Here is a 27,591-nt window from a genome sequence, read left to right on the forward strand (position 1 = left end):
AGAAATTAAAAAGATAACCTACAGAATTGGAGGAAGTATTTGTAAATCATATATCTAATAAAGGACTTCTATCTAGAACATAAAAGGAACTCTCACAACTTAACAAAAAGAGAGTCAATTAACCCTATTAGAAAAACGGGAAGAATCTGAATAAACTCTTCTTCAAATAAGACATACAAATGACCCGTAAGCATGTGAAAAGATGTTCCACATTATTAGCCATCAGAAAATACAACTCAAAACCAATGAAAGACAATTTCCCACTAACTAGGATGTCTATGATTAAAAAAGACAGCTAGTAGCAAATGCTAGTGAGGGTGAAAAGTTGGAACCTTCCTACACTGCTGGTGAGAACATGAAATAAAGTTATCAGAGACACTCTTCCTCTTTAAATCAACTGCGATTGAGATGTTCAGGAATTATATTACAAAAATTTCATCATAAAACTGAGAACTGCTAAAAAGAATCCTAGGGAAATTCTCAACCTGCAAAACAGACGAACTGAAATTAAGAACTAAAGTGAGTTTAAGAGCAAATTAGATTCATCCAAAGAGTACTATTTAGCTGGAAGAGAGATTTGAAGGAAATACTGAAACTGAGCAGAAAGAAAAAAGAATGAAAATAATTTAAAATATACTTAAAGTCTAATTCGTGTGTAACTGAAGTTTCCACACATACCCCCTCCCCACAGGCCAGTAACAGATAAGAGAAAAAAGCAATACTAGCTCTTGTGTTGGTTGAAGACCCAGTGAACGAGACACACTCATGTATTGCTGGTGGCATGGAAGTGGATACCACTACTTTGGAAAGCAATTTGTGATACGTAGCTAAGACTCAACAATATTCCCACCTTTGGAGCCAGTAGTCCCAGTTCTCCGAACTGTTATATATAAACAGTTATCTGTAAGTTCATAGAAATAGCTCTAGATGCAACAATTGGGGAATAGTTAAGGAAACCACATCCACCCAATAGATTACTACACAGTCAATCATAGACAAAAAATCATAGATTACTACACAAACAGTCACACGTATGAGGACTATGCAGCCACATGGACAAATGAACATAAAACTCTACATATAACATGCTTTGATCTTACAAAAAACACATGGGAGAAGAGCCAGAAATTATACTGTAATGCTGAGGCTGTATTTTTCAACTATCAACTTGTCCAAAAATTGTAAAGTTGCTAACATTCAGGATAACAAGTTATGGGCAAATGAGTAGACTCGTTGCTAATGATAGCAAAAGATGCTATCATTTTGGAGGATTATTTGCAATTACCTATCACAGTTAATGATTTATACATCCTTTGTTTTGCTGGAAATTTTCCATTTAGATATACAGCAGATGTATATGCCAAGAGACAAAAATGTTCATTGAAGCTGTGTTTGTAATGCAAAGAAATGGAAACAACTTGAATTTCCACCAACAAAAAACTTGATTAAACAAGTTATGATTTGGCCTCATGATGACAAAATACACACGATTTTAAATGAATGAGGTCACTTTGTATGTGCTGATATGAAAATACCATAAGATTCTTAAATGAGAAAATGAAGATGCAGAATAGTTTTGTACGGTATAATTTCAAACATGTACACATCTATACACATTCAGAAAGTGGGTAGATAGGGTTGAAAAAATATTGGAAGTCAGAAAAGGTTGAGGTTGAGAAGAAGGAAAGCTTTTACATTTTTTATTTAAAAAAATTTAGATGATTAAGATTTGCAGAGAGTTGTAAGAAACAATACAGAGAACTCTCTCGTACATGTTTTTTGAGACAGGGTCTTGCTCTGTCACCCAGGCTGGAGTGCACCCTTGTACATTTTGCCCAGTTTCCCCCAGTGGGAATATTTTGCAAAACTATAGTGTCATATCACAACCAGGAATTGAAATGGCCGCAATTCACTGAGCTTTTTCAGCTCTCTCCAGTTTTACGCGTGTGCATCTGCGTGTTAAATTCTGTGCAATTCTGGTACCTGTATACTTTTGCATCTGCACCGCCGTGTCATGGACACATCCACTTCCCTCCGACAGAGGAAGGGCTTTGACTTTTATTTATATGACACTGTAAACCTGCTTGACTTTTTTTTTTTTTTTTTTTTTTTTTTTTTTTTTTTTGAGACCGAGTCTCGCTCTGCCACCCAGGCTGGAGTGCAGTGGCCGGATCTCAGCTCACTGCAAGCTCCGCCTCCCGGGTTCACGCCATTCTCCTGCCTCAGCCTCCCGAGTAGCTGGGACTACAGGCGCCCGCCACCTCGCCCGGCTAGTTTTTTGTAGTTTTTAGTAGAGACGGGGTTTCACAGTGTCAGCCAGGATGGTCTCGATCTCCTGACCTCGTGATCCGCCCGTCTCGGCCTCCCAAAGTGCTGGGATTACAGGCTTGAGCCACCGCGCCTGGCCTCCTGCTTGACTTTTTAAAGAAACCACATATGTGCATTTTTAAATTTAACAGAGAAGGGATCATAGAGTCTGTGTTTTCCTTCCTAGTACTGTCCTATACTTTAAAAATCCAGTACCCTAGAACTTAAAGTATAATAAAAAAATAAATAAAAAAATAAAAAAAAATCCAGTACCTGCTCCCAACCGGCTGGAAGGGTGAGGGAGCGCTCAGCTCGTCCTTATCCACTCCCCAAACGGCCTGGGGTGTGGGAGCCCTGACTGACAAGAGGGGAAAGAAAGTGCTTCCCACACCTTGGTCTGGAGCTCCTCCTGGAGGCGGGCGGCCTCATCCCGAGATGCCTGGTGGGCAGCGCCCTGGTCCCGGAGCTGGCACTGCAGGGTCAGCACCTGGTGATGGAGCTGCTGGGCGCGCAGCCTGGGATCCTCCTCAGTAACCTCTGCCTCTGAGTCCTGGGGCTGCGGAACGCACGGATTTGAAAGAAATTGTTAGGTTATCTTCCAAACAATTTGCCTTAGCCAACAAACTGTACCTGTTTCCCCACTCCTTAGTTTGTTTTTTTTTTTTCCACTTACATTTCCCTTACAGTAAAACAGTTTTAGAAAATAGGGTAGCAGAAATCACTCCCAATCCGATTATCCTGCAGAAGCTTTATTATCCATAGATTTTCTGCAGACTTCCTGCTAAGCCCCTCAACATGTGCATGTATAAGAGTGGGTGGTTCTGCTTGGTTTCCGGAGGGGGACGTTGGGGAGGGCCTGGAGAGTCCCAGAATAACAGCCTGGAATATTAGCTTCAAAAATATATGCAGTGGGGTGGCATTCCAGAATCTGCTGTAATAGATGCCAGTCACTGTTATACTGAAACAGGGTGATGAGTGAAATTGAATGTTCCAATCAAATTATGAGATGCTTATTACGCTAAAGCATAATACATTTATATAAAACAGAAGACACTATATCTCCCACAGGCACTTTTCTTAAATCAATACACAATTGCCTCTTACTCTTCTTGGATCTAACATGAGAGTAGCGGGTTTCATTCAGATGGCAAAGGGAAATTCTGGGAAGGAGGACAGTGAGAGGGAAGAGGCTGGCTTTGCATTGTGGGAAGTGTGGCAAAATGGGAGAGGTGCTACTGCCCCCAAATGGTTTTGAAGTCTAAATTCTTATTTTTTAAAATAACTCACATACATACACACAAGTATACAAATACATACATATTAACACATATTTTTCTATATAAAATTTAAAATACGATATATTTCTTTTGTTTTCTGCTTTCTCCCTTAATACCATGTCCTGGGCGTTTTTCCATATTACCAAATAATGTTGAAAATGCTGTTGTTAGTATATGCGCAGCCTCCTGTGGCCGTGCTGAACACTCGGATTATTCTAACATTTTGCTGTTATAATTGGAACTGTGACAAAGACCCTTGTACATAAATATTTGGACATACCTCTGACGCTTTCCCTGAGATCATCGGGGGTATTTCCGGGTCAACAACGTGAGCATCTTTTTTTATTTTTATTTTTATTGATTTATTTTTTTTTTGAGATGGATTTTTGCTTTTGTTGTCCAGGCTGGAGTGCAATGGTGTGATCTCGGCTCACCGCAACCTCCACCTCCCAGGTTCAAGCAATTCTCCTGCCTCAGCCTCCTGAGTAGCTGGGATTACAGGTATGTGCCACCACACCCGGCTAATTCTGTACTTTTAGTAGAGACAGGGTTTCTCCATGTTGGTCAGGCTGGTCTCGAACTCCTGACCTCAGGTGATCCACCCACCTTGGCCTCTCAAAGTGCTGGGATTAAAGGCAGGAGCCACCACGCCCAGCCCGACATGAGCATCTTTAAGCTCTTGGTTCATGCTGCTAAGGCGGCCTTAGAAGGGAACAGCACTGCTGAAAGTTCCATTTGTGAAGATTTAGGAGCCCAGAAACTCAGATGCTTCTCAAACGCCCTTCCCCCTTGTGAAGGCAGCTTCCCTGGGAGTTGTAAGACCCCCAAAACTCATCCCGACCTAGCAGGGGTAGGTAGGGGGGGAACCCAAGCTACCCTGCTTGGGAAAGAGAGATGAGGGAGAAGCGGAGGAGAAGGAATAATACAGGCAACTCTATGGCTGCTGGGGCATCTCTCTTGTAATAAAATATACAATAGCAGGCCGGGCGCGGTGGCTCAAGCCTGTAATCCCAGCACTTTGGGAGGCCGAGACGGGCGGATCACGAGGTCAGGAGATCGAGACCATCCTGGCTAACACGGTGAAACCCCGTCTCTACTAAAAAATACAAAAAACTAGCGGGGCGAGGTGGCAGGCGCCTGTAGTCCCAGCTACTCGGGAGGCTAAGGCAGGAGAATGGCGTGAACCCGGGAGGCGGAGCTTGCAGTGAGCTGAGATCCGGCCACTGCACTCCAGCCTGGGTGACAGAGCGAGACTCTGTCTCAAAAAAAAAAAAAAAAAAAAAAAAAAAAAAAAAAATACAATAGCAGAAGAAGATATTTTTAATTAATAGAAATATACACCACGTGGGCCTAAGATGCACAGGCTGGGCCCTGTCAAGAACAGATGGGTGCTCCGAATGGTCCTGTAAAATTCAGCTCCAAGACTTCAAAACAACTTGGCCTTTCTGGGAAGTACGTTGCCTCCTCTGCCTCCCTCCTCTGGCAGTGACTTGGACTGGGGCTTTTTCCCATGGGTCCTCAGACAGCACCCAAGTATCCTCTAAAGAGAATGGCTGTGCAGGTGGGACCAGCCTGTTGTCCCATGGGACCGCCCCACACAGTAGCCCTGTGAGCTGCCCAGTGAGTCTCCTGCTGTCTAGCAGACATCATGAGCACATGTGCTGGCTGTACACTGGCCTGAGATGGGCGGTGCTGACACTGCCCTCCGGGAGCTCAGGCTGGTGGGGAGAATGACAGGCAGGTAATTTAACATTCAATACAGCCTGATAAAGGGAAGCCAGGAGGCTGTGACGACCTGAAGGGGGCACTGAACAGAGACATCATCCAGTTGGGGGGTGGCAACTGTACAGCAACCACATTCTGGGTTGCGGGGACAGTACCAATTTGTAGCATTTGCCAGTTTCCATGGTGTAAATATTCCCACCATGATGACTACAAGCTACCAAAATGGTATCATTGAAGGCAGAGTTGGGAGGAGATGCACATGAGTTGGCTCTGACTCATCTCTTCACAGAACCCAGCCTGGGGGTGGGGAGAAGCTTTCTGGAGGAGAGGCCCCCCAACAGGAGACCTAGAGGAGAAAGCTGGGTGCAGGGAGGGGTGGATGAAGACGGTGAAAAATGAGGGTAGAGGTGGCAGCATGGAGTGCGGAGGCTGGGGGTGTAAGCAGCAACAGTGGAAGCTCCTGAGGGTCTCAGGGCCAGAGCACTGCTCACTGTAGGAAGCTGGGATCTCATGTCCAGTGCAGTAGGAAGCCACAGAGGGTTTTAGGTCAAAGAGTAACACATTGGGTGTTGGTGACTTCTTGCCCATCACCAAGTCCCATGGACTCCAGCTCCAGTTTTCACTCCAAATTTCTCAACCGCAGTGTCACCTCTTGGCTATCCAGCCACCAACTCCTCTCAACCTGTTCTCCTTCAATTCACCCAAATCATTGTTCTCAGAGCAGGCAGATCTTTTTGCAGTATAAATTGGGTCACATCATTCTGCTCAAAACCCTCTGATGGCTTCCTATGACATCTAGAAAAGATCAAAACAAGGGCCTGCAAGCCTTCTACAGCCTGACTTGTGACAGCTTCTCCAACCTCATCTCACACTACACCCCTCCTTGCCCATTGGAATCCAGCCATGCTGGCTACTTTCTGTTTTTCCAATGAGCCAGCCTCTGTCCTGCCTCAAGGCCTGGCCACTCGCTTTTCCCTCTACCTGGAATGCTCTTCCTCGCTGCTCTTTTATAACCTTGAAAGTCTCAGCTCAGTATTCAGCTCCCCAGATTTCCACACTCCTACTCACTGGTGTTGGACAACTATAGAATCTGGGGAGAATATATACAAGTAATGTTTTGCAGGCATTGGAAGATGACTGGTGCAGGGCTACAATCCTTAAGAAAAAGCATGCACAACAAGGCAGGCTCCACATTTTCCCTGGATTTCTCTTTGAAACATTTTCCAAATAATGGTCCTGAAAATAGAGCCCAAGCTGAAAGTGGTGGTCCTTCTAGATGGAGAAATAGAGCTTGGAGTTTAGGGATGCTAAGACTGCTGGGGTTTGTGGAACAAAGTAACAGGGAAGAGAGAGCTGCAGAGAATAAAAGCCCAAATATCGTCCTAGAAATGTCCCTTGAGTCCTTGGCAGAATCATAAGCTCTGTGACACAGTAGAAGACTCTAAGCCTTGCAAAGAACAGCAGCTTGGAGGTTAATCGGTGAAATGTCACAGGTCACACACTTCTGAGAAGATGGCAGAGTTCTGGCAAAGCCAAAATGGAGAGGACTTGGTGAATGCTGTGGAACTCAGCTGATGTCACTGACAGGCCAAGTCCTAAGAGCAAGGGCCACACCTTAGGAATAATATCAAGCCCTACTAGGTCTGAGGGCAAAACTTAAATAGGCCTACACAAGAATAAGATGATCTGCTGATCATGCAACTACCTGCCAGAATAAAATTCACTCAACATTCTTTGGAGAAAGACAACAATCAGGAATCTTCATAACATATTATACATAATGTCCAACATAAAAGTTTTTGAAAGTCCTAGACATGAAGAAGCAGAAAAATGTGACTGTTCACCAATAAACAAAATAGTCAATAGGAGCAGGCAAAGAGATGATCCAAATACTGGCGTTAGCAGAAAAAAAAAATCCTCAAGGTCTTCAAAATAATTATGATCTCTATATATTTTTAAAACATAGGAAAAATAAAGAAAATGGATGTACAGATGGACTATTTCAACAGAGAACCAGAATCTCTTTTTAAAAGAATAAAATGGGTATTCTAGAACTGCAAAATATAATAAATGAAGTTAAGAACTCATTGAATAGATTTAACAGAAGATGGGACACAGTAGAATACAGGATTAGTGAATTAAAAGGTAGGTCAATAGAAAATCCAAACAGAAACACACATTTTTTAAACTGATACAGGATTTTTGAAAGATGTGAGATAGAACCAAAAAGTCTGAATTTCTAGAAGGAGAGGAAAAGAAAACAGAAGAGAATGAAATATTTGAAGAAATAATGATCAAGAATTTTCTAAGTCTGACAAAAAAGACATAAACACACAAGCTCAAGAAGCTCAAAAAAAATTTTTAAAAATAAAAACAAGCAGGACGAAAACAAATAAAACCATATCTAGGCACATTATAGTGAAACTGCCAAAACTCAAAGATAAATAGGAAATTATAAAAGCAGTCAGAGATAAAACAACACATTTATTTCAGGGGGAGTGAGGGAGAAAAACAATGACAATTATGACTGATTTCTGGACAGAAACTATGAGAGGCAGAAGACAATGGAATGAGACTTTGAAGAGCCAAGAGAGTGAAATACCTGGCTACCTAAAATTCAAAACCCAATGGGAAGAAAAAAAATTAATGAAGGTTAAAAAATTGTTTTCATAAAAGAAATATGAGAAAATTAATCACCAGAAAATTCTCGCTACAAAAAACCCACAGTTCTTAAGGCAAAAGGAAATCAGAGCCACAAGAGTAAAAAAGAATGAACAACACAAGAACATGTAAAGATATGGGTAAATGAAAAAGATACGATGTTTAAAATAACAGTGACTTATAAGATTTATTCTATATAGGAGTAATATATAACAAAAATAAATAATAAAAAGTAAAAAGAGAATAAATGAAGTTAAACTATTGAAAAATTTTTGCATTAATCAGGACATGGTAAGAAAACTAATTTAAAGTGAATTTAAATAATTACTAGATACATTTTTGAAATGCCTAGGGTAACCACTAAAAGAATAATACTAAAATATAAGCTAATGGAGAAGAAAAATAAATAACAAAATATAATTAATACCAAAAACAAAAGGGCGAAAGAAAGAATAAAAGAAAACAGAACAGATGAGACAAATAGAAAAAATAGTGAATAAATAAAATAAATTGGCTGGGCGCAGTGGCTCACACCTACAATCCCAGCACTTTGGGAGGCCGAGGCAGGTGGATCACCTGAGGTCAGGAGTTTGAGACCAGCCTGGCCAACATGGTGAAACCACATCTCTTCTAAACAATACAAAAATTAGCTGGGCATGATGGTGGATGCCTGTAGTCTCAGCTACTTGGGAGGTTGAGGCAGGAGAATCACTTGAACCTGGGAGGCAAAGGTTGCAGTGGGCCGAGATCACACTACTATACTCCAGCCTGGGTGACAGAGCGAGACACTGTCTCAACAATAAATAAATAAATAAATAAACAAATAAATAAGAATTAAAGAACATTATAATATATAGATTTTTAAATAACATAACTAAAAAGAGAAATACACAAGTGCACACTCAGAGTGGAAGGTTTTAAAACATGCCTTGGTTAATAGACAACATATCAGCAAAGACAGAAGAAATTTGATTAGGACAATTAACCAGCTTGGCCTAATTGATATGCAACAATCAAACACTGTTCATTCTTTACAAGGGCATGTGGGATATACTGTTGGCCATAGACCATAACCTGGTCAATAAAACAAGTCTCAACAAATTTTGGAAGACTAAAATAACATACTGTATACTTTCTGACAGGAATGAAATAAAACTGGAAATCCAGGACAAATGTATAACTGAAAAATTCCAGAGATGCTTAAAAATTAAGCAACATGTTTCCAAATAACCCATGGGTCAAAGAAGAAATCATAATAGAAATTAGAAGCTATTTTAGTTTTTTTTTTTTTTTTTTTTTGGTTATTGTTGCTTGTTTTTATTTCATCCTCTTTGACTTTAATTTCTAAATCAATAAAATAGGGCTAGCTATAACAATGTCTTTTTTTTTTTTTTTTGAGATGGATTCTCGCTCTGTTGCCCAGGCCGGAGTGCAGTGGCACAATCTCGGCTCACTGCAACCTCTGCTTCCCAGATTCGAGCGATTCTCCTGCCTCAGCCTCCCAAGCAGCTGGGACTACAGGCGCGTGCCACTACGCCCAGCTAATTTTTGTATTTTTAGTAGAAATGGGGTTTTACCATATTGGCCAGGCTGGTCTCGAACTCCTAACCTCATGATCCGCCCTCCTTGGCCTCCCAAAGTGCTGGAATTACAGGAGTGAGCCACCGCGCCTGGCCCTAACAATGTCATCTTGAGGCAATTTTGAGGAATAAATGATAGTACATAAATTTCCTGGCACATAGTAGATAGGCAATACATATTCCTTACCTCTAATCCTTAGAAACTATTTTGAAGTGAACAGACTTCATCTCAAAATGTGTGGGATGCTTAGAGAGACATTTATAGCTTTAATTGCATAGATTGCAAAAGAGGAACAGCTGAAAATCAATGACCTAAGTTTTCAACACAAGCAGCAAGAAAAAGAACAGCAAATTAAATCAAAAGAAAGTGGAAGAAAGAATATAATGAGGCCAGGCACGGTGGCTCACGCCTGTAATCCTAGCACTTCAGGAGGTCTAGGTGGGCAGATTGCCTGAGCTCAGGAGTTCGAGACCAGCCTGCGCAACATGGTGAAACCCCGTCTCTACTAAAATACAAAAAGTTAGCCGGGCATGGCAGCGTGTGCCTGTAGTCCCAGCTACTTGAAAGGCTGAGGCAGGAGAACTGCTTGATTATGGGAGGCGGAGGTTACAGCGAGCCGAGATAACACCACTGCACTCCAGCCTGGGTGACAGAGTGAGACTCTGCCTCAAAAAAAAAAAAGAACATAATAAAGATCTAAGAAGAAACCAATAAATAAAATACAAACAATAAATAAAATCAATAAAACTGAAAACAGATTCTTTGAAATGATTGATAACATTGTTGGGGGTGGGGAGGAAAGAGAAAGGAAAGAAGGAAGAGAGACAGAGGGAAAGGGGGGCAGGAGGGAGAGAGCAAGAGACAGAAAGATGGAGAGATAGAGAAGGAGACACAGAGAAGGGAAAGGAGGCAGAGAGGGTGGAGCAAGATGGGAGAGAAAAACAGAGATAGAAAATGGAATGAATGAATGCCAGGGTCTCAACACTAAATATCCTACACATGGCGAAGGCCACCATAGCAATATTATGAGTGTTTTATTGCAGGACTCCCAACAGTCAAGAACTGTCCACAGATGAGGAGAGGGACTCAGAGAAGTCTGCATGTGGCCTGAAAGTCACAGCTCTGTAAGCACAGAGCCTGGTTGGAACCCCGTTTTATCATGCTCTCCAGCCCATTGTTCTTTTCATTGTAACTTTCAAGACCCAATATATAGAATTAGGACTTGGGCTGCTTAAAAAACCCCAGGGTTGGAAAATGCAAGGTCTGATCTTAAAATATGAACACTCTCTGGGTGCCCCGCTGGAGCCTAAGCAGAGGGGCAGGCTTGAATCTCCCATGGCAGGTGGGAACAGAGCCCCTGGGACCAGAGCACCAAGGTGTGAGTCCCTGCTCCACCCCTCACCGGCTGTGCGACTGCGCTACCTGCATTTCTCTGTTTTCTTTGTACCAACCTTCTGTCATCTGGTAAGTGGTGAGAATGATTGTACCTCCCTCACAGGACTCTGGTGAACTGCATAAGTGAATGGGGTGGACCCTGGAACAGAGTCGTGTGTGATGAGTAAGCTGTCAGGCAGACCCAACCTACCGCGGGGCCATTGCTCAGGGACCTCAGAGCTTGCCCCTGAGCCACAGAACACCTGGGCCTCTTATCTTTCTCCATAGGTGCTTCTTTCACTCCTGCTCCACCGACATTTCCTTGCAGGTTGTTGGCTACATCAGTGTTTCTCCAGACCAGTGATGGAGGGGGAGAATCAGTACCGCATCTAGAATTCCCAGCGCCTGTGGAAGGTCCTGTCTGCCCTGCAGCCAGACCCACTTCCTCCGCCAAGAGTGGCCCACAGGCCCTTGAAAGCAGCTGCCCTGCGAGTGGAGTTACCTGCACCTCTTTGTCTACAGTGTGCGTCTTGGCTTTTCCCTGGAGGTGCTCCCTTCCCCTCACCAAACGCCCCTGATCCGTGCTCCTCTGCAAGGTGACTTCCCTCTCCAGGACATGGACCCTGCGTAGAAGGTGCTCGTTCTCCCCGCTTAAGGCCCGGATCATGTCTTCTATTCCCAGCACGATATCCTTTATCAGCTCTTTGTAACTAATGCCAAGCTCCGAGATCAGCGCCTGGAGCTTCCAGTTTTCCAGAGTGACTTGCTCCATCGTGTCTTTGGATTTCCCGATACTCTCAGACATGGATTTCTGAAGTTGGCCCAGATTCCCTTTCAGTTTTTCATTTTCCTCTTCAAGCTCCAAAATTTTGCTGTAACTCTTCCCATTGCAGTCTTCAAGGTCGGAGATGACCTGTAAATATTGGTCCAGTTCTTTCTTTAACTGAGAGATGTCCCCTACCAGCCTGTGGTTATCCCGCTCGAGCCTGGATATTTTTGTCACCTCTCGCTCTCTCTCTCTTTCAAGGGCGCACACTCTTTCATGGCACCGCTCTTGGTCTCCGTGAAGTTTGGTGGTGTCGTGTAAAATCTGGCGTCGCTGTTTCTTCAACCCAGAAATGAGCTGACGAAACCTGCTCCTCACTCTCTCGAGGGCACCCCAGGGCTCCGCGGGCCCCTCTGAAGGGTTTGGGCTGGCTTCATCCCAATCAGGCAGTGTCCCTGGGTTACCAGGAACTTCGCTGGTTCCCAGGGCCATGGTCTTTCCCGGCTTATCACCTTCATCACTCTCTTTAGACTTTGCTTCTTCATCAGAACAAATACCCCGATTTCCCCAAACCTGCTGAGAGTGAGCTGTCTCCCCGCCACGGTGCCACTTCTGAGCAAAGCTCCAGTTCTCTCCCCGACATGCAGAGGCTGAGCGCCGCCAGCCCCCACGGCCTGGCTGCAGGGTGGACAGCTGCTGGAAACAAGCCTCCACCTCCTGTGCAAGCTCATCGATTGTGAGTGCACACCTGTCGTGTCCTTTGCTCACAGCCTGTGGATTGTGACCAGTGGGTTCACCCCTGTCAGCTGATAAGGCAAATCTGGGAAACAGAGGCAGACCTGTCTCTCCTGCGAAGAAAAGCATTTCCTTGCTCTCATGTCCCTGGGAGTCAGGCTCCTCCGGGGCACCCCTGCACCCTGGATTGGATGCTTCTTGATGCGATGCCTCATCCTTCTCCTCTAGCCCTTCGTCCTCCGGGCTTTCTCCTTGCAGAAGCAGAGCATTTCCAAGCCACATTTGGTTTTCCTCCTTGTCCCTAGCTGTCCTCTCAACGGCTCTGCCTCTTCCTGCGCGGAGCTGACTGTCTGTTGGCCACAGCTCTTTGATCTCGTGAGACCTGGAGAAGGTGGCTAGGGGCGCCGCTTCCTCCTTCTCTGATGACAGTCCTCCTCGGAGACCCCAGACATATCCTTCCACCCTTTCCCTCCTTCTCAGGGATTCGGGACCCTCCTTTGATACTGAGGCCTCCTCCTGTAGAAGAGACATCAAAAACTCCCGCCAGGTCCCAGGGTGGCAGGTGGCAGCCCTGGTCTCTGAAGCCCCATTCTGGTCCTGCACGCCCTCTGTGGCTCCAGCCCCGTTCTCTAAGCTCAGGTTCTGACGGCTTTCCTGACTTGGCTGGTGCTTGTCACCAAGGTTTTTCCCCTTCCTGCCCAAAGTCCCCCTTGCCTCCCCCTCTTCAGTTCTCCTCCCCAGGCTTCCTCCTCCATTGTTCCAAGTGTCTTTCAGATCCTTGGGGTATTTTTTTGGAAATTGGTGATTTGAAACGTGGGGGGCCTCATAGGAGAGGGAGGCACTGCAGTCTCTTGCCTGGTGACAATCCCAGCTGGGGGGTCCTGTGGCTTTGGGAGGAGGTGGGGACCTGGTGGCCAACTCTTCTTGGGTTTGTTGTCCATCTGAGGGAAGCTCCTGGAGCAGAAGTGGTCGCCAAGAAGCGGAGTCCCCAGCCGGCCCCCAGAGAGGGAGTGCAGACGTCTGCACCAGGAGAAAGGCCTCTGTGGCCGGGTCAGCTGCTAGATTTTCTGAAATCCGGGCCAGGTCCATGGGGAGGAGTGACTTGTCCAAGCACTCCCCTGGGGGGCAGCCACAGACCAGGAGAAGAATCTGTTCATCCAAGCCAGGCTCTGCCAGAGTAAGCTACGAATGGAGAGAGAAAATGAGGTGTGAAGCAGCCCTTTCCTCCATTCAGCACCCCCACCTCCACTCACCTCCTGGGGTTCTCCATGTCTCCTCACCAGTTGCACAGGGGACAAGCTCTTTCCCACACAGGACACAGCTGGCACCACCCTAGGGCCTTTGCACGTGCTCTTCACTCTACACAGAATGTCCTTGCCCCAGATGCCCTCAGGGCTCGCTCCCTGGCTCCATTCGTATCTCAGTGCAAATGACTTCCTTGAGAAGGCCCTCCCTGACTCACTCTCGGGCCATCCACCCCATGTCATCTTCCCCCACAGCACCCTCCATGCCCTCACACCATATTATATATTTCTGTCTGTATCATCTAACTCCGCCTATAGCCCTGCCCCGTCCAATCCACTAGTCATGGGCCACATGGAGCTCCTAAAATGTAAAGTAATTAAATCAAGGTTAACACTCAGTTCTGCGGTGGCACTAGCCCCGTGTGGCCCGTGGCTACCGTCTTGGGCAGCACAGATGCAGACTGTGAATAGCGCTGTAGAAGGCTCTCATGGATGGGGCTCGTGCAGGCCGTCCACTCCCTGAGGGCAGGACTTCATCTTTGTTCAACTCCTGGGCCTAGAACAGTGCTGGGCACACAGGAGGTGTTTCCTTGATATTTTAAATGTATTTTTATCTTCGCTTATTTGATGTGTTTATCCAGAGAGGAGGAGCCCAGCTCACAGCAGAAGCCCCGGCTGGGCTGGGGAAGCCTGAGGATGAATTTTGGTTTTAGCTAGGCTCACTGTGAGTCCCTGGGGCTGCTCCCAGACCTGGCAGGCTGCAGGCAGTTCTCAGTGGAACCCCTAGAATAGCTGGGAGAGGCTCAGCTGGTCTAAGACCCAGAAGAGAAGGACAGAGGGAGCATCTCAAAGGACAGAGGGAGTCTGAGCCTTTACAGGTGGACATACAAGCAGCAAAGCCCCTTCAGGCAGAGGGGGCTTGAAGGCCAGGAGCGCTGCCCCTGCCTGGAGGGGTCACCACCTCCCTGCTCCCTGGAGCTGTGGGTGGGCAGCACCCCTTCCTCTGTTGCCTTTGCCTCTGTCTGCAATGTCCTTCAATCCAGACACCAAGCCCCTCTCCCAGCTGCCCATAGAGAAAAGAGCATTTGCCCCAGAGAGGTATAGACCTAGAGACCTGGCTTCAATCCTGGGTGTGACCTTGAGCAAGTTCCTTAACCTGCTGGAGCCTCAGCCACCTCACCTGTCAAATGGGGCACCTCTGTGTTCTAAGACATTGCCCTGGGCTTCAAGGGAAGGGGGTGGTGAGGAGTGAGACATATAGGGATGCAATGGCCAACAACAAAAATAAGAGATGCATCATGAGCAGGACGTGAATGAATGAAGAGATAACGGAGGGCCTCTCTATTTAGAACCACACAACCACAGCCGGGCTCGCGGGTCCCAGCATGGCTCTGCTTCTCAGGGACAAGAAAATGGAAGTGGAGAAAGGCTACGACTGCCTCAGCCTCAGAGCAAGCCACGGGAGGTGAGGCGGGACACAGGCTCCTGACCCTCAGGGCCAGCATGGGGCAGTGTGGGCTGTCGAGCCTGGATCTCGGGGTCCACCTCCAAGCGGGGGGCCTTGGGGAGTCACAGCAGCCCTTGGAGTCTCGTCTCCTCTCCAGAGCAGAGGTGGCAGCAACGCCTCGTGGGTGTCAGGAGGTGCCAATGAGAGGAAGTCTGTTCCATGGCAGCCCAGGCCTGGCACCCAGCTGACCCCCTTCCTCCCCACTCCCCATCCAGGTCTCAGGATGTTTCATTTCCTCTCCTCAAATCTCTCTCTCAACTCTTTCCAGAATGTTCTTCCAGACCTGGAGCTTCTTTACCCCTCCCACCTCCTGTGAGTGGCCACACACCCCGCATGAGACAGGGCTGAGGGGACCCAGGAGTACTGCACACGTGCACAGAAAGCCTCCATCCTCACCTGTTCACGGTTGGATCCCGCCAGGTCTCCGGGGAGCTCGCTTGTGGTCTCCGGGCCTGGAGCCAAAACAGAAGAGGCCCGTCCAGACCCGATGCAGCTCCAGGTGCAGGGCCCCTCCAGGAACTGGCCTGGAAAGCAACAAGACCCTGGGGGTTACAAAGACGCTCCCAGGAGCTCTGCCATGATTGCCTCTAGGGACCACGTCCCCCGGGCTTGGGTAAGATGGCACCCCCTGCCACTCCCGACTGTGAGCCTCATCATGCCTCCCAAGGGCAGCCTGATAACCACTAGCACCTTGGTCAGGGGAGGCAGCTGAGGCTCAGAGATGTGAAACAGCCATCAGTAGGTGGGCAGAGGCCCCAGGGCTCCAAGCCACCTCTGCAGCCCACAGACTCCTGCACGGGACAAAATCCACCAAACCTTTCTAAGCCTCAGCATCCTCATCTGTCAAACAGGGTAATGAGCCTCACCCCAGCCCTGCACAGCTGGCATGAGGACACATCTGACCTGGGTCGACGTAGCAGCTCTGCTCCCCAGAAATGAGATAACGGGAGAACGCTGGCTGCATCAGTCAGCAGCACCACTGTGTTACACATATGCGAGATAATGCCATCCCTAAACAGCCCTTGAGGCTGGAGGGCTGGAAATAAACCACAGATGCCCAGTTGGCCTCCATGGCTGTCAGGTTCTCTGAGTGCAGGGGCTCTGGAATCCACGGCGGAGGTGGTTATGAGATATTATAAGATACTACTCAAGCCCGGCACGGTGGCTCGTGCCTGTAATCCCAGCATTCTGGGAGGCCAATGCAGGCAGATCACATAAGGCCAGGAGTTTGTGACCAGTCTGGCCAACATGGCAAAACCCCGTCTCTACTAAAAATACAAAAATTAGCCGGGCGTGGTGGTGGGAGCCTGTTGTCCCAGCTACTTGGGAGGCTAAGGCAGGAGAATCACCTGGACCCGGGAGCTTGAGGTTGCAGTGAGCCGAGATCGCACAACTGCACTCCACTCCAGCCTAGGTGACAAAGAGAGACTCCATTTCAAAAACAAAAACAAAACAAAACAAAAAAAATGAGAGAGAGATATTGGTTCACATCAGGGACAAGAGGCTTCTAAGCCCCAGCAGCTTCCAGACCTGCCAAGTGCGATTCTCACTGCCTCACACTGGAGGTGTCACGTGGGAAATGGGGGGACAGGATGGCTCCTGGTCATCATACGGACTTCTGTGAAAGCATGTCCCTGCTGCCAACCTGCTGGCCTGTGAGGCCCCTTGGCTGGCACCCTCCCGAGGGCCAAGGGTATGAGCCTGTGTTCAGCTGAGCCTGAGCCAAAGGCCCCTGGTGGGAGTTGCATACTCTGATCCCCTCTGCAGCAGCTGTGTGACCCTGAGTGAGGGACCCTATCTCTCTGAGCCTCGATTCTTGTCTGTAGAGAGGGGGGACCACCCCTTCCCCCTGCATCACTGGGACATGAGGAGGAAGCAAGCTAGCCCTTTGGTGGGTGTTGCCTGGGACCCTGTCCTCCATGCACCGCGGTACCCACGCACCTTCTGAGGCCCTTTGTCCAGGGGCATCATCGGACCGCAGGGAGCTCCGCCAGCCTTGGCTTCTGCAGGGGTCCAGGGCCTCCTCCCTGGGCAGGGGCAGTGAGTTACCCTGAACACAGCCCAGAGCATCCTGGAGGAAGACAGAGCAAGTCAGGAGCCGTCAGTGTCCTGGCTGAAGAGTGCACTCCAAGCCCATCCCCGGGGGACCCTCCCCAGCAGGGAGCTTGAGTCCCTTCCATAGGTGAGGAAACTGAGGCTCAGAGGGCAGAGAGCTCACAGCCTGGCAGCACAGCCCCGGCCTTGTGCTTTTGGTTCACCAGGCCAAACTGTCCCCTCTTAGCACTTGGACTCCTGTCCACAGATAACAAGGGCAGCGTTCAGTCCTTGGAGGAGTGTGTCTGTCCAGCCAAGAAGCATCCAGGTCCCCTAAATCAGGGTCATGGAGCAGACTGGTACAGTCCATGGCCTGTTAGGACCTGGGCCATACAGCAGGAGGTGAGCAGCAGGCGAGCAGGCATTACTGCCTGAGGTCCGCCTCCTGTCAGGTCAGCAACCTGCATTAGGCATTAGATTCTCGTAGAAGCGTGACCCCTATTGTGAACTGCGGAAGTGAGGGATCTAGATTGGGTGCTCCTTATGAAAATCTAATGCCTGATGATCTGAGGTGGAACAGTTTCACCCTGAAACTATCCCCCCACACCCACTGCCCATGGAAAAAGTGTCTTCCATGAAACCAGTCCCTGGTGCCAAAAAGGTTGAGGACTGTTGCCCTAAAGGGCACCAAAGGCTCCCAGCTCCACCCTTCCTGTGCAGGGGTCCAGAGCCTCCTCCCTGGGCGGGGGCAGTGAGTCACCCTGAACACAGCCCAGGGCATCCTGGAAGAAGGCACCCTTCCTGTGCACGGGTTCTTTCCATGTCCTGCCCAGGGAGGAGGGTGTCTGCCCAGGGAATTTGGACCGTCCTGTCCTTCAACTGTCAATAAGCTCCAAATGCGACTGCCCGGTACTTTGGCAGCACCCTACCCCCTGGGCTCCTCCACAGCTTGGAGCTTCCCCAGCTGCCACCCTGCTGCAGATCAGGATAATTCAGAGGCAGCTCCTTTCCCCCTGCCATGGGGGACAGGCGTGGGACTGGCAAACAAAACAAAACAAAACAAAACAAAAACAGCTGTCACCCACCACCCACGAGGGGCTGGGCACAGGTCTCCTCTGGGTTCCCATGGCCCTGGCTGCTTCCACTATGGTGCTCCAGCCTGGTGCTGTTGGCTGGCTCACCGACCTACTCCACTGGACTGTGGGCTCCTTTAGGAAGAGAACTTGGCTTCATTTTGTCTGCACCCTCACCCTAACCTGTATACAGTAGGTGCTTAATAAATGTTTCATTATCGGGTGGACAGATCGAACCTGAGGAAAAGCAGATGTTTTAGATTTACGAGTGCAGTCATTCAGAAAACATTTATTAGGCTCCTACTGTGTGCCAGGTGTGACTCTCGGCCAGGAGGAAACAGAATTGAGCAGGTAAGTGCCCTGTCCCCTTCTCACTTGCTCCCGAGGTCCTCACCTTCCCTCAGCAGACCCAGCATCTGACTCCTGGCTGGTCCTCCCACCTCCTTCAGGTTCTTGCAGCTACGGGAGACCTGCTGATCTTCCAGGCTCCCCTTGGCTCCCCTCTGGCTACAGGGTCAGCATGAATGCTGAAATCAGGTGCTGCTGCCCGTTTATGGGCTGTCATTGCTGCCTGGGCACCTTGTTCCCACCCCTGCAGCTTTGCACCAGCTTTCCCTCTCAGCAACCTGCTTGCCTGCCCCAGGGCATCCGTGCTCTCTCCGGTCTCTGCACCTTCCCGTGTGCTGTTCCTGCCACCTGGCTGGCACATCCTTCTTGGGAGGGGCCTTGATCGCTTGCTTGCTGCAGGCAAAGCTTTCTCTGCTTCTTGCTCCTGGCCCCTCCCTTCCACCCACCGTTCAGGCCCCTGCAATGGCACTAAAATGGAAACTGGACCTGGTTGCTCCCTGCTTCTCACCCTTCAACGCTTCCTGTTACACTGAAACCCCCTCCGGCCTCACTGCCCCTACCTCCACCCCGCCACCCCCACCCACGTCTGTGCTCCTGGAAGGGACTCTTCTCCCCACACCTCAGAGCCTTTGCACACTGTCTGGATCTTTCTTCCCACCCTCTGCCTGGCCAACCTCCTCCCCTTCTGGGACCTGCCTAAAGGCCAATCCTTAATGAGGCCTTCTTTAGCCTTCATCTCCTCCCACTCTGGGTTGCTGGCCTCCTGTGGATCTGTATGATGGTTTGGGTCCTGTCCATTTTCTTCTCATAGGCCAGGGGCCTCAGCACTGGCCACATCATGCAGTCACCCAGAAGCTTTAAACAAGAACCTGTGCAGGAGGCTCAACCCGAACCAATTAACCCAGAGGGCCCGGGCAGCGGCACCCTGTCCTGACGGCCACCTGCCTGCACCCAGAGGGCCTGGCTGACTGCTGCAGCTGTCCACATTCTCACAGTCCCGTTCAGCTACTTCCTGTCTTTATCCATTTGGTTCCCACTCAACCAGAATTGTGTACCTTGTCAGCTGCTTAAAATCATCATTGGAGTGAGAGGGAAAAGGGAAAATGAAAGAGAGAAAGAAGGCATCAAAGAAAGGAAGTGAAAGAAAGTGAATGACAAAGGAAAAGGAGAGGGAATAGGATAGGGAAAGGAAGAGATGGAAATTCAAAGTGAAAGGAGGGAGACAGAGAAGTTGAAGGAAGAGGAAGGACTACATAAACAGAAAAAGGAGGAGGCTGGGGAGGCAGTGTGGAGGCCACTCCATAGCTCAGAAGGTAGAAATGGTTACTGGTGGTGTACTTTTTGGATTTTATTATCATATCCAGGCTGACTTCAATGCAATTCAACAACTGCTCGCTGAGAACCTACTATGTGGCAAGCCCTGTTCTGGAGCTGGGGACACGGCCATGGATAAGCATACCTAGATCCCTGCATCGAGGAGGTGATATCCAGTGGAGACAACCTAGAAGACAACGCTGTACTGAAACATTGCCCATTGTCTAGTTTACCCCTTCATGTCCCAACCGATGAAGGCAGTACTCAGAGAGGGTGAGTCACTTGTCCAAAGTCACACAGTAAGTCGACGGGAGAACAGGAGCAGAGCTCAGGTTTCTAAACTTGATCTGGAACTTTCTCTCTCCCTGCCTGCTCTATCAGTCCGTCCTACATTTCAACCCTCAAGAAAACATTTGCCTGTAACTTAGTCTGGACTCAGCTTTCATGTGCAATTATAAGCAAAAAAAAAAAAAAAGAAAAGAAAAAGAAAATGAGGAATATCAGGACATCCAGGCATAAACACGAACGTGTTAGAGGCCCTTCTGGGCTTTTTTCTATGCATAGACATTTTCCTAGGCATAGACATTGTGTAAGTTCTATTTATACAAAATGTAAATTTTTACTTCATGAATTTTGCATTTAATGATATAGAAGGATCATTTCTCTACAGGATCTTCTGCAGTGTGGTTTTTATAGCTACCTAATATTCTCTGCTATAAGGGAGAAAGTTCCAGATCAAATCAATTCCCTCGTATTGGGCAGTCGAGTTATTTTGAATTTTTACCAACTACAAGCAGAGCTGAGATACACATGACTGTATATGACTCTTCTGTACCCTCCGATCACTTTTTGGATATATTCGTGGAAGTCAAATGGCTGAGACTCAGGCATAAACCTTTTTTTAAAGGCATTTAATACTTATTGGTTGACAGCTCTTCCAAAGGGATGTGTTCATTTACACTCCTGATAGCTCCAGCACCACATGGCTGCAGGCCCTTTCAACCTTCGACAAATGTTCTGAAGAAAATGAGATCCTGAGGTTTTTCTCATTGGCGTTATTTTTTAACTAATGGAGCTGACCATATTTTTTTATAAGACCATTGGCCATTTTGTACTTCCTTTTATATTATTTGCATGTTCATCCCTTTTGCCTGTTTTATTTTTTGACATTATTAACACTTTTTTTTTTTTAAAGCTCTTGCTTGCTGCTGGAGAAACAAATGTGTAATATGCCGTTCTGCACAAAAGCAAGCAGCGAGCAAGGCTGCCTGGAATTTCCCCAACAACAAAGAGATTCACGGAGCTGCCACCAGGGGTCACTCTACGCACACTGCCAGGGCACAGAGGCTGGCGGGATCATACAGTAATTCGTAAAGCCCCTGACATTGGATCGTGATCTCAGCTCTGGGATGACAGTGGACAAGGACTTTTTAAGAACCCGGCTTTTCATCTCTCTGCACGAGCATCTCTGGGACCCTCCAAGCCAGGCACAGCCCTGTGCCGACCTCTGCCGTAGCATCATTGTAGTGTCATGGTTTGCAACTGTGTCTGTCTCCCCTATAAACTTTTGGAGGGCAAGATTCATGCCTGGCTCACTGCACCTGGGACATGGCAGGTGCCCAGTGCACACTCACGGGAAAGAATTCAGACCCGTCTGCAGATAAACCACGTTTGTCTTGCCAACTATGAATGGTTCTTATTTCCTTTTACCCTGAGCAGAAACCCTGTCCCCAAACTCCTCCCCAGGTCACGGTTTGTCCTTGCAGTGGCTCATTCCAAGTGACTTGCTCTAAAACATATGACCTCAGGAGGAAGCATATGACCCCAGGCAAGCTACGGGAATCCTCCAGACTGCAGGTTTGTGGACAGGGCACTGCCCCAGCTACCTTGCAGAGTCCATGAGTTCCTGTTTAGGAAAGTGCTTTGTGAATATGAAACAAACAAAACATTTTTATAATGACTGCCCTTGCTGTAGTTCACACCATGGCTCCCAGAGCACATCAGACATAGCCAAGGGGTCACTGCAGGTGGGGCCAAGCCTGTGCCTCCTTTCAGACGCTGCTGATTCCACTTCCTTGGACAAGTGACTTTACCTCCCTTCCTCAGTGTCCTCCTCTGCAAAATGAGAATCAATAATTCTACCACCTCATAAGCTTGTTGTGGGGAATGCAACACATTACCACGCTGGACAGGCAATAAGCACTCCAAAAACTGACTAAAGTCAGCTTTTGTGATCATTTTCTATCTGTGGCATACATCTCTGGGACTAGATCCTCGTCACCGTTTCCCCATTTCTATGCTTCACTTCCAGCATTGCCACTCTGAAGCAGTCCCTTCAGCCAGAAGCTTCCTTTTTCCCAGGGGCAGGGGAGCAAATAGCTTCACTGGTGCATCAAGGCACTCACTTACCAAGCACTTCACAGCTGGTGGCCAGGGACTGGGAATGGAGCTAAAGTGAACCAGTTTTGGATGATGAGGGGCACACAGCTGAGGGGGTGGGCATCTGGGCACAGTGGACATCAGGACCACCAGAGGTGGCTCATGTCACCATGGGGGCACTGAGTTGACGTGAGATCAGGGAAGTCTTCCAGAGGAAGCAACATTCCTGACGAACAAAGAGAAAGTCGCAAGGCCTTCTAAGCAGCCTGAGTGGGGATGGGCACTAGAAGCTTCTAGACCCACGGAAGGCTACAAGGCAGAAGAGCCTGGCACATTCAGGGACCTGCAGCTCAGTGTGACTGAAATGACATATGGGGGACTGAGCTTGAAGGAGCAGAACACCAGGGGCCTTGAATGCCATGGATAGGAGGTTGAACTTGATCCTGAGGCCGTGGGCAGCCATGGCAGGGTGCTTATATGGAGGGAGATCCTTTGACAGTCACCACCGAAGGGCCGCATCTGGCTCTGCAGTTTCCTTATCGATGGGTTCTCACACGTTAATTTTTAAATTCCAGGCTACATTCATCCTGAGAGCTGGTAGCTGGCTGGCGCTTCATGTTTCACAGTGGCCCTCTCAGGAGGGATTCTTCCTTTCCAGGCAGCCCTTTTTGACCTCAAGATGCTCTTTGTGGACCATCAGCTTCCCTCTGAGAGATGGACAGAGCCTGGCAGCCTTGTCACACGCTGCAGCCTGGGTCCAGCCCCCACTCCAACACCAGGGTCCTCCCCCAGTGACCCACGGACTCCACAGGGCTCATTTCCTTGCCCTTCCTCTGCCCCACCCCCTTCCCTCAATCTGTTTTGTCATCCTGTGGGACAGAGTCTTGTCTTACTCCCCAGCCCCTGTACTGAGCTCAGACTGCAGCCAAGCACAGGCACCAAATGGATGCCATCAAATCCTGACTGTTGACCTGTTGACCAGTATTTACTGAAGGAATAGGGCATGGGACACAGTGATGGGATCAGCCCACCAAAGGGCAAATCCTGGTCCCACCATATTATGGTCTGAACTTTCATGTTCCCTCAAACTCATCCGTTAAAACCCATATACCCAAAGGGATGTTATTAGGAAGCGGTGCGGAGTCCCCTCCAAGGGCAACCCATCGGTAAGTGGCAGGAGAGCCCACCTCCACCGAAAGTTAGAGCAAGCCATACCAGAAATGCAAAAGCCATGATAAAATGGATACACAAACACAGCCAAAGCAAGCCTCTCGCTAGTCGAAATTCTCCTAACCTGGTTTTTCAAGGGCCACGGTTTTAGATTGCTCAAAGGCAGGATCAGTGATTACCCAATGACATTTTTTTTCTTTTACTTTTTTGAGACAGAGTCTCATTCTGTCACCCAGGCTGGAGTGCAATGGCATGATCTCAGCTCACTGCAACCTCTGCCCCCCGGGTTCAAGCAATTCTCCTGCCTCAGCCTCCCAAGTAGCTGGGATTACAGGCACATGCCCCCATGCCCAGCTAATTTTTGTATTTTTAGTAGAGACAGGGTTTCACCACGTTGGCCAGGCTGGTCACTTTAGGTCAGGAGTTCGTGCTCCATGATATTTTATGCTGAGAATGTTATCCAGAGTTTGTTCAGCAGGGTCCTGTAATCACACTCTCTTGGGTTCTTCCCTCTGACACCACGAGGGACACAACTGCTGCTCTTTCTCATCCAGTAGAAATCCACTGGGGAGGTCACACGTCCCAAGACTAGTGTCCTAAACAAGCCCAGAAGCCAGATCATCTGTTTTTAGCCTCACAGGGCTGAAAAGGGGCCTGAACCCACACAGGCTCCGGTAACTGAGAGTCAGCGCTATCTTCCCTTCTCCCTCCTTGCACTTAATAAATATTCACCCAGCACCTCTTCCGTGCCAAGGACTGTGCTAGAGCTGGGAATGCAGCAGAAAATAAAGAAGACAGTGCCTGTTTTGCAAGATGCATGTTTTGTTGGCAGTCAATGAACAAATAAATAAATGTATAGCATGTCAGTGTGCCTGCGGCACTCAGCAAACACTGGGAAGGCAGAGTGCACCCAGCCCCAGCCCTGCCCTTGGGAGGCTCAGCCCAGCACTGACAGCCATGCATGTGAGGGCCCTGGGAGGACAGAAGAGGCTCCTGGGGTCAGGGAATACCTGGAGGAGGAGAAGAGACCAAAAGCCGTCATCTGCCACATAACTTTGTGGAGTGGGTTGAATTGTGTCTTCCCAAAATAAATCATACCTGAGAGTGTGGCCTTAGTTGAAAATAGTGTCATTGCAGATGTGATCAAATTAAGGTGAGGCCATACTGGATTAGGCTGGGTCCTAATCCAATAAAGATCTGGTGTCCATATAAGAAGAGAAGAGACACAGAGACAGACACACAGAGGAAAGAGGCCAAGAGAAGATGGAGGCAGAAATCAGAGTGATGCGTCTGCAAGCTGAAGATTGTCAGGAGCCACCAGAAGCTGGGTGTGGCAAGGAGCAGACTGTCCCCTAGAGCCTCAGGAGGAAGCATGGCCCCACTGCCACCTTGATTTCCGACTTCTGGCTCCCAGACCTGGGAGAGAATAAATGTCTGCAGTTTTAAGCCAGCAGGTTTGAGGTACTTGGTTACAGCAGCCCCAGGAGAATAACATGCTGTGCCTTGCCTGTTTCCTCAGGGCCCAACCTGCAGCCCTGGGAATGCCCCGGGTGACCTGGCCCTTACCTGCAGCAGCTAGCTCCAAACCAGCTGGGAACACCTTGCCTGCTGCTGTCACACTCTGTCTCCAGACCTGTGGCTGGCTGGGGCCTCTCCTGCTGACTCAGACAATGCTCTCCTGCCCCAGCGTTTCGCCCCGCCAGGTGGGCTCAGAGCCCCGGCAACCTGACTCGGGGTCACTGCTGGTGCCTTCCCCACACCCTCAGAGGGCGGTTCTCAGCTGCATGAGCGCCCACAGCTGCCTCTGGGAAACCCCCAACCCAGGAGGCTGGGTGGATACGACAGGAAAGTCAGGGAATGGGAATTACATCGGGTCCTCGCTCTTTGGTTGTGTCACCCTGGACAGGGCACTGCATCTCTGAGCCTTCTGCCTCCTCTATGAAGCAGACAAGAGGACACCTACCTGGCCATGTCGCTTGAGGATTAAGTGAGTAACAGATGGGCAGCTCCTAAGATGAAAGCCAGCCCCTTCCCCTCGCCCCCTCTCACATCCCAGGTCTTCTATCAGCCAGGGGGCTTCACCCACCTGCCCTGCCCTGCAGCAGACCCAGGTAAAGGTTCTCAGCTCCTTGGCCCAGAGAACTGCCCCCAGATAGCCCTTTGCACAAGGTCACTGCAGTTCTCTCAGCCTTCCCAGCCTATCCACAGGCTACTGGGATACAGGAGCTGGTAACCACAGGCCCCGTACACCCTGGGGACCTGTTGGCCTGAGCTCCCACTAGCCATTCTGACAGCTCAATGGTGACAAACTACACTCACATCTAACCTACTCCAGTCCAGGATAAGCCCTCAGGGAAAACAAATAAAAAGTCAAGAGAGAGAAAATTACAATGTAGGTAGTGAGGCTGACTTACCCAACATCCTACTAGATGAGCACAAGCCCAGGAAGAGATGAGGAGGAGGGTGGCAATGGTCATGATGATGGTGATAGTGATGGTGATGATGATGATGATGGTGATGATGGTGATGGTGATGATGATGGTGATGGTGCTGGTGATGATAGCGATGGTGTCACTGATGGTGATGATATGATGGTGATGATGGTGGTGATGATGATGTTGATGATATGATGGTGATGATGGTGATGATGATGATGATGGTGATGATGGTGATGAGATGATGATGGTGATGATGGTGATGGTGATGATGATGGTGATGATGATGATGGTGATGATAGTGATGATGGTGATGATATGATGGTGATGATGGTGATGGTGATGATGATGGTGATGATATGATGGTGATGGTGATGATAGTGATGGTGATGATGATGTGATGGTGATGATGGTGATGAGATGATGATGGTGATGATGGTGATGGTGATGATAGTGATGATGGTGATATGATGGTGATGATGGTGATGGTGATGATAGTGATGGTGATGATGATGTGATGGTGATGATGCGATGGCGATGGTGATGGTGATGTTGGTGATGATGGTGATAGTGATGACGTGATGGTGATGATGGTGATGGTGGTGATGATGCTAACAGTGACAGAAGCTAGATTCGATTGATCACTCAAAATATACCGGGCACTAAGCTAAGAGCTTTCCCTGTGCTTTCTCATTTCATTCGCACAGTCACACCAGGATGCACTAGTATTATCATCATCCCAGTATTAATCCCATTTCACACTCGGGAAACTGAGGCACAGAGAATTTAGGAACCTGCCCGAAAGCATCTCAGCTGGTAGGAGGCAGAGCTGTGCTGGAATCCTCCATCATCTCCACTCTCATTCCCGCCTGCACCTCTAAGTGTGAGCACCTTGCTCCACTCCAGTGTTGAAGGCTCAGCATTCTACATTCCACAGGTTCCTGAGTTGCAACCCTGCTTTCTCAGCTACTCTGCTGATGAGAGACCGAGGCAAAAGTGGCTGGGGACCACACTTGATGGGCAATTTATGGAACTTTCAAGAGAAGTGTGACTGTGCAGGCCAGCCTGCAGTGCAGCGTTGAAAGCTGAGCCCCATGCGAGGTGCAGTTCCCCTGGGCCACCGGGACTTTTACAAGAGGAAGATAGGATGAATGGAGAGATTGGGGGAAGAAGGACTTAAGCCAACAGTCTAAAGTCTTATGTTTAGGAAAATTACAAGAGAGAATTTTAAATGACAATTTCCATCTAGGCACAATTTGTTTTCCAAAATTACAACAAGTTGCCAATGTTATACACTTTGTTTTCCTTTTATCTGATGAACATAAGGAAGAAGAATGAGCAGGAAATGTACAAGAGCGAGAATAGGAGGATAAAGCAGTAAAAAGGTCAACTAAGACCACCAATAAAGCCCTTACTAAGATAACCTGGATAAGACACACATCGTTATCCTGAGAAAATTCAGATCATTTAAGGTTCCAGGTAATTTTAAATGGATTGTCCAGGTTTGAAGATAAATTTTATTTCCAGAAAATGAGCACTCCTTTTTGGGCTACAGTTGCTCACTCATTTTTCCTTAAATGCAAATTGAACCACAGGGGAGAAGTGGGAGCTGAATGAGTGCTTTCATTGCAGAAGGTAGGCTGTTACAGTAGAAATGATAA

The 27,591-nt window shown here is 48.3% G+C and overlaps 1 protein-coding gene across 1 annotated transcript in view; it reads right to left on the reverse strand.

Annotated features, from left to right (window-relative positions):
- The window catches only part of C5H4orf50 (chromosome 5 C4orf50 homolog), a 64,744-nt gene that overhangs the window by 20,426 nt on the left and 16,727 nt on the right, over positions 1–27,591 (reverse strand). The window contains exons 5-8 of the mRNA XM_050792239.1: positions 17,119–17,248; positions 15,574–15,701; positions 11,137–13,608; positions 2,699–2,863 (exon numbers count right to left, since the gene is read on the reverse strand). Of these exons, the coding sequence (XP_050648196.1) occupies positions 2,699–2,863; positions 11,137–13,608; positions 15,574–15,701; positions 17,119–17,248 (2,895 nt within the window). The remainder of the gene's footprint in view (positions 1–2,698; positions 2,864–11,136; positions 13,609–15,573; positions 15,702–17,118; positions 17,249–27,591) is intronic.

This window comes from Macaca thibetana, chromosome 5 (genome assembly GCF_024542745.1).
Source record: "Macaca thibetana thibetana isolate TM-01 chromosome 5, ASM2454274v1, whole genome shotgun sequence".
Lineage (NCBI taxonomy): Eukaryota > Metazoa > Chordata > Mammalia > Primates > Cercopithecidae > Macaca > Macaca thibetana.